Source organism: Dermacentor albipictus, chromosome 7 (assembly GCF_038994185.2).
Source record: "Dermacentor albipictus isolate Rhodes 1998 colony chromosome 7, USDA_Dalb.pri_finalv2, whole genome shotgun sequence".
In the NCBI taxonomy this organism is placed as follows: domain Eukaryota; kingdom Metazoa; phylum Arthropoda; class Arachnida; order Ixodida; family Ixodidae; genus Dermacentor; species Dermacentor albipictus.
This window is the reverse complement of record NC_091827.1, coordinates 34357520-34368491: the sequence shown is the minus strand read 5'-3', so window position 1 is coordinate 34368491 and position 10972 is coordinate 34357520. Positions and strand designations below refer to the sequence as shown.

General features: G+C 48.6%; 1 protein-coding gene and 1 long non-coding RNA gene across 2 annotated transcripts in view; one reads left to right on the top strand and one right to left on the bottom strand.

Moving 5' to 3' along the window:
* Positions 1 to 10972, bottom strand: part of LOC139047792 (uncharacterized) — a 52699-nt gene that overhangs the window by 12244 nt on the left and 29483 nt on the right. The gene's annotated exons all lie outside the window — the stretch shown is intronic.
* The window catches only part of LOC139047790 (transmembrane protein 135-like), a 36371-nt gene continuing 26067 nt past the window's right edge, over positions 669 to 10972 (top strand). The window contains exons 1-3 of the mRNA XM_070521871.1: positions 669 to 1104; positions 4063 to 4199; positions 9544 to 9633. Of these exons, the coding sequence (XP_070377972.1) occupies positions 949 to 1104; positions 4063 to 4199; positions 9544 to 9633 (383 nt within the window). The 5' untranslated portion in view covers positions 669 to 948. The remainder of the gene's footprint in view (positions 1105 to 4062; positions 4200 to 9543; positions 9634 to 10972) is intronic.

The following is a 10972-nucleotide window of genomic DNA, read 5'->3' as shown; positions in this document are numbered from 1 at the left end:
CCGCAACGTTCTCTTCGCTCTCGTTCAACACGCTGCAGCCTAAACGTCGGGGCGTTCCCGAAGTCCTGCACTCTTCTTGCCGCGACGCCCAGCGCATGTCCCGAGGCAAGACGCCATAACACTTACTTAGCACCCGCGGCGGATCGTCTTGGGTCCCACCGGCGTCTCCACGCCTTCCAAGGACGACGCCTAACCGAGACGACGGCGGCGCGGCTCCGGGCCATTGTCTTCGCGCCTTGTTCCTTAAAAGCGCGTCGCGACCATTTCAGCGCGCGCGTGTTTGTTGTGTGGCGTGACCATTGTCCGTGTAAGGCCGTCCGGACCGGCCAGCGCTGCCTGAGTCACGGTGCCAGTAAGCGAGCTCTGTCTTCCGCCGGTGGATGCATCGTCGGCGCCGCCGGTGAGCGAAGCGGTCGTCCGGGAAGTCCAGGCTCCGAGAAGATTCATCGATCCGCGCATCGACGACGTCCTCAAGGCAGTGGTCACATTGTCTCTAGCCCGCACCTGCGTGCGCACCGAGTTCTCTTCTCTTGCTGTTGACAAGCGAGCCCGGCCAGCTGGTCGACCGAGCCAAGGCAGCCTTCTGGCAAGTCCATTTATGAGAAGACTGTTGAATCCCTACGTCAAAGGTAGGGTGAAGCAGTCATCACACGGTCTATCTCTGCGTCTGTGTGGGTGCAAACGGTTGTCCTCTCGCTAAGAACCGGGTCGTCTGGTCGGGGAGAGGAAACAGTCTTGCGAGAAGTCCACACTTGAAAATACTTCTTGATCGTACATCGACGTCGACCGGCTGCAAGAGTCCCCGCACAGTCTCGGCCCTGGTCAAGGCGCACGCGAACGCCTGTCCACTGGCCGTCGGCAAGGACCAAGGCGAATCCCGGTGGACGTCTTGTAGAAGGCCGGTTGCCTCGTGTCCCGCCACCTCACCTGGGCGCGGGTGGCGCCGCCATGGGTCAAGTCTGGAGCAACCTGTGGGACGTGCAGCTGCCGTTCAACTGCTATGAGACGGCGCACACTTGGACGCCCGTGTGCCACCGGGCGTGGATCGACCTCTTCAAGGATGTGATGGCGTCGACGTTCCCGCTGCACCTAATCTTCTACTCGGTATGCACCTCTACCACTTCCGCCATCCTTCACGGAGGCTTCGTTCTTCTGTATGTATTGCATGACTACGCTGACTATTTGCAGACTTGCATCTAGAGAGATCGAGAGAGGTTTGGCCAGAGTTTCATCGCGAATCCCTGTCTCTACGGGTCCAGTCACTTAGTAGTCCGACAAGAAATCTTGACAGAGACTTAAAACAGCCCGCTTTTCTCTCTCGTTGACACAAGGGAGAGAGGCCTGCAGGGCAACCTCTCTGTGGTAAACTGGTGGCTCACTCGTCTATGTCTGTCTATACGTGCAGGGTGCAGGTGAGCTTAATACCCAGAGAGAGATATGTATATTTGGCTAGAGTATAATCGGAAAGCCGCGTCCCGATTGGTCCGCGAACGTTGTCATCCGAGTGGTCGTAATCGTGATGTAGACTTGGACAACACGCTTCTATAGTTGATAGAAGAGGGAGATCTGGGACAGGGTGGTCTCCACGGCAACTGGCACGGACTCGGAGGCTTGGAAGATCGCCCTCGTTCCAGGTGTTTTGAGTACACTGCCAACGTGACCGAAGGGGCTGCGGCTGCAGTCTTGTGCGCGGTTCGTTCACGTAAGCGACGACGCGATCGGTCCCGGTCGAAGCGGACGTAATAATAATATTTGAGGTTTTACGTGCCAAAACCACTTTCTGATTATGAGGCACGCCGTAGTGGAGGACTCCGGAAATTTTGACCACCTGGAGTTCTTTAACGTGCACCTAAATCTAAGCACACGGGTGTTTTCGCATTTCGCCCCCATCGAAATGCGGCCGCCGTGGCCGGGATTCGATCCCGCGACCTCGTGCTCAGCAGCCCAACACCCATAGCCACTGAGCAACCACGGCGGGTGTCGAAGCGGACGTGGTGGAACTGACTCTCTTTACACGAAAGTGTTGTTATGGCCGCGGCTTTAGCAGGTAAATCTGGAACGCATGTTCTAGCACCGAGTTCACGGGGAGCTGCTGACATTTCCCGTTGCCGCCAGCGGATGCCCTTATAACGCAAACATATTCTGTTTGTGGAGCCATTTCTTTAGGCAAATGCAAGAATAGTTACTTCGGGGATATTCAACTGGCCCATCTTCACCTGAACCTTCTACCGTACGTTTTCACAAATTTGCTGTCATGATCACTGAAATATAGGTATAGGTGTAGAATTTGTTTCACTCTTTTCATTTTCTTGCTCTCTCTTGTTTTGTTTTTTTAATCGTTAATGCCATTTTCGGATTCTACACCTGAATGGAGTAGTACGTTGTTTCTTACACCCGCCAGCGCTTATTGTGCAATTCTTTTAAAAAATAAGTCTTCATGCTGCAATCACGCTATTGTTCTTTTGTAAACCACTCGTTTCTATTCTTTCTGATGCGTAGCATTTCAAGGTAACTTGTGCACTGACGTCACCTTTTGTCGGAGACGGGCGTTACTTCGGATATTCTCCGTTTCGTATTAGTGCAGAACTTTGACACTACAAAATGTGCTAGATAATTCGCTGGCTTCGCAGTTTGAGCACTCCGTAAGCCTGGCTTTGTAGCAGCTTGGGACGACACGAACTGGCACCTACGTGGGAACTGAGGAATCACTTAGCTCGCCACTCGCTGCGCCTAATTTAATAATAAGCGTTGTATTTAAAGAAAAATACATAAAACTTTACCGGTTGCAAGAAACATATTTCTGATTTAGGCAATCAATTGTAGTACGAAAATTTACGAAAAATGCTTAAAGCGTGAGGTTTATACCTCTGTCTCCCACCAGCGAATATATATATATATATATATATATATATATATATATATATATATATATTGATTGCACTCAAATATATACTGCTGCTTTGCAAATAGAAGTTCACTGACACATACATAAGCATTCCGTAACGATTCCACCGAAGCTGCAAACTGACGCAACATATTTGTCCACTTGAGATGCTTTAACATATCGCTGTTTGTGTAACTACGATCATATTTCTTTTCGAACAGATTTCTTGCCATTTTCTTTTCCGAAATTTTCTCTTACAACTCGCCGATTTCCGGCAATTTTTTTTCAAAAGCCATGAAGGGTACCAAATCAAAGTTTGTGTGTCCTCAACGGTCGGTATAGAACTGTGCTTTCTCCCTCAAGTGCAACCACAGCATTTCAGTGTTTCCCGTGTACTTCAAAAGGCCTGAAATCGGTGTTGCCTTGACGGACATATTCCTCCTGTTGTCGCTTAATTTTTCTTTCAGCGATTACCTCCAAAGCTATATCTAGTAGGCGTGCCGTCATTAATGTGCATTCCATTACAACATTTATGCTAACTTTATCGTGTTTTGCTGCTGACTTATCACCACTTCCAATAATTTTTTTGTGTGTGTGTGTGAAAAGGTATCGACTTTCAATGTAAACTTATGTAAGGCTTAATGCCATTAAAACCGAACGCTTGACACCGAATCTAATCTAAATAAACTTAAGATTACAAGCTCGATAACGCCACTAACGTCGCGTGTACATGTCGCTGACCTATTTAAGCAAGGGTGCCGCTACACTATTCCGCGTTACGGCTTGCCCGTACTACTCCGTTGTACACAAAGGCAAGCGCGCGGCATTCGTTTTTTTTTCTTTTCTTTTTTTTTACCTTCACCGACGCTCGATACAGGCTTCATCGACAGATATGCGCAAGCTCGCTCAAACACGCATCTCCGTCTCTATCGCTCCGATCGCTTTCCGCTTAATTATCGCTCGTATCTATATCCGCGTCGCCAGCTTCAAGGCGAGAAGCCCGCGTTTCATTGCCAACAACCATGAACCTCTCTCGATCGACGACGGTCGCGGACCTGTTTTCGCCGCAGCGCACAGCTTATCTATCCAGGCCATCGGCCCGGAGATCGAGTGCCTCCGCGTAACTCTACGGTTATCTCACGCATCTCGTATCACCAGCATTGCATGTGTGTTCGCAGACGAGTGCCCTGACTCGGTCCAAGGGCGAACCCCTGGAGAAGCTGATACTGAGCTACGTGATCGGAAACAGCCTTCGCTCCTCCCTCAGCATCGCCTACTGCTTCTTCTTCTTCTGCGCGTTCGCCTGCATCTCGAGGTGAGGAACACCCGCGTGAAGCCAACCGGCAATGAAGCCGAGGAAAGCCTAACTGGCTAGTGCCCACACCTACAAAAGAAAAGATCGTTACAGAAATTGTGCTGCGTTTCTATTGAACATCCATTGTCATCTTTGTATTTTCGATTGAAACTCAGTTGAATGTCATACGTGATTCCTATTCGCTCTCACTGACCAAGCCTTCGTCAGCAGCGGACGATTAGCGTCTTTTGTGCCTGCGTGACAATGAAGCCGAGAAAGCATCTGTGAACCTGACAGGCTAGTGTCCACACCTACAAAAAAATCGTTACAGAAATTGTGTTGCGTTTCTATTGAGCCTCTATTGTCACGTATATATTTTCTATTGAAACACACTTGAATGTCACATGTGATTCCTTTTAAGTGTTGCCAGAGCGCTCTCGCTGACCAAGCTTTCATCAGCAGCGGATGATTGCCGTCTTTTGTGCCTGTGTCGAGAGATAAATGACGTAGGAGACAGTGTTTAGAGGTGTCGGGGTACACTGTAGACAGACCAACCCGTGGCCTTTACAAAAAGTCGTTATGAGTGTTGCGTTTTTGTTGAATGCTCGCTGTCTTGATTTGACTTTCCATTGAGATCCAGTTGAATGTCAACAATTTGAATGTCAATGATGCGGTGGCTGAACAGAATTTCGGTTCCGAGCAATTTCTCGGGCGCACCCGCGTAGTCACGGCACCGCACTGCCAAGTGTGAGGAGGAAACAGTGCCTTTCAGCTCTTGTTTGGTGTCTCAGGCCTAAAAGGCGCACGTCTAAACACCATTGCCACCACGTATACACTCGACCGCCACATTCCTTCAATAAGTTGTCCAGTTGAACAATACAACGTCAGCGGCTAATTGCGTGGTGTATATATACGCCTTCCTTCGTGTTCAGTGCGCTGTTGTTATTAGTCACGAACCGATACAAACCTTCTCAATTTGCTATCCTATTCACGCCAGAATTTAGCTTAATTGCTTTCCCTATTGGAATGGCTGGCGACGGTGCTTCTGATGAGCTGTGGTCGCGAGGAGACACTCGAACACGTTTCGTGCGACTGTCCTAGACTGTCCTTGGCTGTCCTCTACTGTCCTCGACTGTCCTATACTGCCTTCGACTGTCCTCGACTGTACTGTACCGTCTGGACTCATCGACTATCCTATGCTGCCTTCGACTGTCTTCGACTTTCCTCTACTGTCCTTGACAGAGTGTATACAGAGACAATAAGCTCGCGACTGCGCTAGCTCAAAACGGTGTTTGCCCCATCGGCCGGCAAACCTACGCCAATAACATGTCCATCCATACGAGCAGATGGCAATTGCTATTACGAGCAGTTCTAGCGTGCAAACTTCTTTTTGCGAATATGGACCTGCAATATGTGCAGTACGCCATGCGTCCGGCCGAGTGGTGAACGAACGAAATGAAAGCTCAAGCTGCCACTACAGGTATACCGGAGTCACCTCAGCGAAGCCCTCAGTCCAGGGCTCTGCTGATGGAAGGCTTTCAGCTACTTATGGACGTGTAGCCCACCGGCTAGCATTGTTCGCGTTGTGTCTTAGAGAGAGAACGAATCAGTCCGGTGTATAGGCGGGAAATTAACGCTAGAAACAGGCGGGAGGGGGAAGGGGCAGTCGTGAGAAGCACCTGTCACTAGTGGAATTTTCCTGCAACTTAACATTTCGTCTCGTTTCCCCGTAAGGAAGCCCAGAAACCTCCGGAGACCTTGATTACTGCGCCCTTGTCCTATATCGGTTAAGTCCTCACACACATACCAATCCATATCTACGCATCTCGAACGATAACTAAACGTTCTATTCACCGTGCACTGTTTATTTACATAATACGTTGTATTCTACGCACGCGCGGGCGCGTGCTATAGCCGGAAGACTGAGCAGTATTTAAAGGGCGCGCGTCTCTGCAGCGGCAACCTGCCAAGATAGCAAAAATAAAAGAATAAAAGAGAACAAAGCTGCCGCTACTACTCGAACGGGTAAATACTCTCGCGTTGCGCCTCTGCAAATGAAGCCTGTCCAGATTTCGCGATACACATACCGCGATCGGACGTTGTGATTTTGCGAATACTGATACAAGTGAACTGCTACGCGATTTTGCCTATGCGCAACCAACGTGCGGGTAGCCCTGACCGAGTTGCAATCGTTGCCAGTTCACGAGCCAGCGGGTGAATGCGAAGTAAATGACAAAAGAAGGCCTTCTCGTTCTGATGGAGCACGATACGGTATACCGCTACAGTGCAGTGCGTCTTACGGTCTACAAGCCACAGCTATACAGATAGTTAGATAGTTTTGCACTGACGTCACCGCGGCCACCGTTGCGTTACGTAATAACAGGCCAAGTATGAGCTTCAAGTATTATAATTTCTTAATAGACCCCCTCTGTGGCGGCAGTGTGTCCATGAGCCAGGACAACTTCCTGTCCTGCAATTCTGACAGTCAAGTTAGCAAAAAAAAAAGAAATATTTCGTTGCGTAGTATACCGTGTCCACATATTCTTGATGTGTTCAGATAAAAAGAACGAGCGCCATGCGTCGAGCTCATGTGTGGACTTCATTATTATTATTATTTTTTGACAGTACTTCACAATAAAATTCACTTGTCGAACACTGCAACCCTACAGCAGATCTGGTGCCGGCTGGAGAGTTCTGCAATTTTAAAGGCTATCGTAATTTGGTGTTCTTCCAGAGGGCGTAACCGGAAGTCTTCTTGGGAGTCTGCGTTTATAAAACAAGTTTATTTCAACAAGAAACGATACGAACACTGTCACAATCACGGCACAATTCCACCAGGACGATAACCTGTGCAACGTACGAAGCATTGTATATATGGTACGTTTTGAAAGAAGTGTCCGAGCACTCTCACTAACATGTAACCACATAGACCCACGGAAACTCACAGTTACACATAAACTAATCGTCACATTACACAAAATGATGATGCTCAATATACACAGTGTACACAATGGTTAGGTACAATGATGATGTGACCACATTGTTTTGTAGCGATGCACATGTGTGCATATACACAGAAATAACGGACGGCTATAGTCAGACTTAAGGGTGACTCTTCGTGCTGGCACCCGGTGGTCATGGCACGAAATAGGCCATCTCGCATAGCCTCCGTCGTTGATCCCGTTAGCAGAGCGTAGATTGCGCAAAATGTTTCCTCAACACTCGAAACTGCCGCACAGGGGAAGAACAGCGATAAATAATTATGGTGCGAGTGTGACACTTTTAACCTAACATACGCGGCTACCGCAAAGCTTCCTTCTTATTGTCAAGTTGGCTGACTGGGTTTCTTAGTTCGATGTAGTTGTGCATGGACAGCGCGAAGGCGACAACACTTCGCTGGGCGTCAGCGGCGTTTGCTCGCGCGAGCGTGCACGTGAGGCTGCCGCGACGGGACGCAAACAAAAATAAACTCGAAACGAATATAAACGAAAGCCCAATTGAACTAAAACAATGCATTAGCAGTCATATATCACAATTTGTTTGTTTCTTGATTATCACTTTTTTCACCCAATACAGAGCCTAACTAAAGAACGGTTTCGCACAGTTACGGTCAAAAACATCGAACTATTTCACAGTGCGAAGGCAGCCACTGCAAAAAAATATATATATCTGAGGACATCTAAGCACTTCTTATGGGTTTTGAATGCGAAAGCATTACTGTCCAATCGAACGCCGCTGCACGGTCCTTCGAGTTATGAACTACTCGCGGCCAAGCGAGCGTTTGAAACGCAAGACGCGCTTTGATTGGGCCTTACCGAAGCGCAGGTGTAACAGGCGAGAGCTTGCGCCGACAAGGAACGGGCGGATAACAACAGACTTCCGTAAGCGAGAGCGACGATGACGTGGCGTCGCGGCGATGCCCTCTCCCCTCACGCACCGCCTGGCGCGCCAGCGCCGCAGTGGGCGTTCCCTCTCTGCAGCTCTGATCCGTCGAGGAGCGCTCGTCACGTGTGGCGTCGCAGCCAATGGGAGATTAGGTGCCGTTTCGCTCCTACAGACGACGGACGTTTCGCTCAATGGCCCCTTTGACGCTTTCACATCGGAAAGGTCTCTCCAGCATGCACAGCGTTGCACCTGACGAGGTATTCTGTAAGAGTCCACCTGGTGGACTGTCCATTTCGGCCGCTGCTGATTGGATGCAGCTGTATGAGCGAGAAGGAGACGAGCGCCCCAGCCAATCAGCAGTGGTCGAAATGGACAGTCCACTAGGTGGACTCTTGCAGAATACCTCCCCTGATATGTGAAATGGAGTGTAAGAATCACATACAAGCTCCGCCCACAATATTCGCAGTGCACGTGCCCTGCACCTCTGGATGAGAGCCGAGCCAGCTGGAGTCCACTCACAGATTAAATTATGGGGTTTTACGTGCCAAAACCACTTTCTGATTATGAGGAACGCCGTAGTGGAGGACTCCGGAAATTTCGACCACCTGGGGTTCTTTAACGTGCACCTTCCACTCACAGATTAACGACAAAGCTCTGCTAGTGTAGATGCTAGGCTGACTGGAAAATGAAAGCTATTTAGTTCAAGCTAAAATGCTACCTTCGGCAAAGCACTGATATCAAGATCAACCGTAAAATTTGCTCTAGACGTTCAGGTTTACTCTCTAAACCAGTGACTTAAAAGACCGATCTGTACGGGGAAACAGTTGTTTTTAAACACACGTAATCGCTTGACGTGTGGCGAATAAGCAAATTAATTTGGCTGTTGTATATCGTTTGAGTTAGAGTTATATGTATAGATATAACATTTTACTTCTTAAGTTGGCACCGACTATAGACGAAGACTAGCGCTTGTTCTGTTCTCGTTTTCGTCCTTGTGATCACCTTTTTGTGCTGTCTTCGCGCAGTCTGGAGGATGTGGGGTGAGGAGGGGGGGGGGGGGGGTTATTCTGCAAATGTCCACTACGTAGACACGTCAATTTCGTCTGCTGCTAAAGTTCTGATTGGCTGGGCTTGGCTACACGTCAGAAGGAGACAGGCGCTCCCAGCCAATTGGCACATCAGCAGCAGACGATATTGACACGTCCACAAGACGGACACTTAATGAACGAAGCCTCAGTTCGCATTCTCAACGAAGCCTTGCCAAATCGTTGGAAAATCCACGTGCTGTCCGTCATTCCAGTGACAAGTGAACCGCTCGCAGCGTCGCCAGATTTCCTTCTACGGTGATCTCGACAGGAAACGTTGTGGCTCTTTAATGACATTGAAAAGCTCGCGCGCGCCGCTGACACACCCTGTACGATCTCTCCGTGGCGCGAGTGTGTAAGGTTCGTAATGGTGTCGTCACGTGACCGACTCGCAGCGCGTACCTGGGTCACTTCTCGCCGGGCCAAGTCCTGTTCTCGTGCCTGGCGGCGTTCTACCTGGGCATCAAGCTCGAAGAGCCGAGACGGTAAGTGTTGGTGTACTGCCTCTCCGGTGACTCGGCGTTTTTTATTTTATTTTATTTATTTTGTTTCAAGATACTGTCAGTCCCTGGTGGGATCGTAACAGGGACGGGTACAATAACACGTTGCTGCATAGTTTGGATTAAACAAGTATACCAGGAGACCGAGCAGCACAATCGACTGCTCAAAATAATTACAGCCAGTTCAAGTCCGAGGATATATAGTTACACAAAAATAGGAAAGCACTAGAATCCTTGTCGCGTATCAACGTACATAAAACAAGCGGTGTACAATTAGGCGCTTAACATACACGCAGAGTAAAATGTAACAGCACACACACTGAAAATAATGTATCAATACGAAAAATGACGTCACATCCGGAAAAAATACTCATTGTGCGTTTGGCCAGAGTAGTGTTTCTTCTACTAGCTGCACAAGCATTTCAGTTTCTGTATACGTGCGTGTGTGTGTAGTTTTCTTTATTTTATCTTTCCTTTATTGAAATCCTTCTCTCTCTCATCTGTCGCATCCCCTTGCCCCTCCCCCAGTACAGGGTAGCCAACCGGAGGTAATCTCTGGTTAACCTCCCTGTCTTGCCTTTGCCTTTCTCTCTCTCTCTCTTTCTCTCTCTCTCTCTCTGTGAGTGTGCGTGTGTGTGCGTGTGTGTGTAACTGTGTGCAAGCGATAAATTTTGTATTGTACGACGAGGGAGGGTGCTGCAAATTTCAGCCATGAAAGTGTTCCCTTCATTCACCACGGTGGACCTTGCAGAGAAAGCGGTCGGCGACCCCGCCTTTTTCAAGAGCTATACATATATTTAGAGGGTGGTCTTCTCCGCACCACCGCCAGTTGCACTTCGCTCCTCAGCAGGACGTGTGTCGAGCGAGCTCTTGAACAAACACTTCGCTATGCAATGGAAGCGGTTTTGAATCATCAGTTCGGAACCTCGAAGAGGTGCGACGTAATGCTAACACGTTTCTCTCGCAATCGCTGCTAAATCGCCAATGACCTTTTTGAGTTACGTTAATTTGAAGTGGCAAACCAGTAACATCTACAGTGTCCCAAGACGGCCCGTATAAACGACCAGGAACACACAAGCCGAAAGGACGCAGGAATAGAACAGGCAAATTTACAGCATTGTATTGGCCGCTGCACGAGAAGTTCGATTCACATAGATTCCAAGATGTGCATTGCAACTGCATAAATTTATTGATTGCAATAGCCTTCAATGTCGCTTAATTAATTAATTAAGCGAGTAATTGTGTAGCTAATGTTTCTTAATTAATATTAATTCATGGGATCGCCAGCGTTTTTTGTATTGCAACTGCCACTGAATAATGCCTG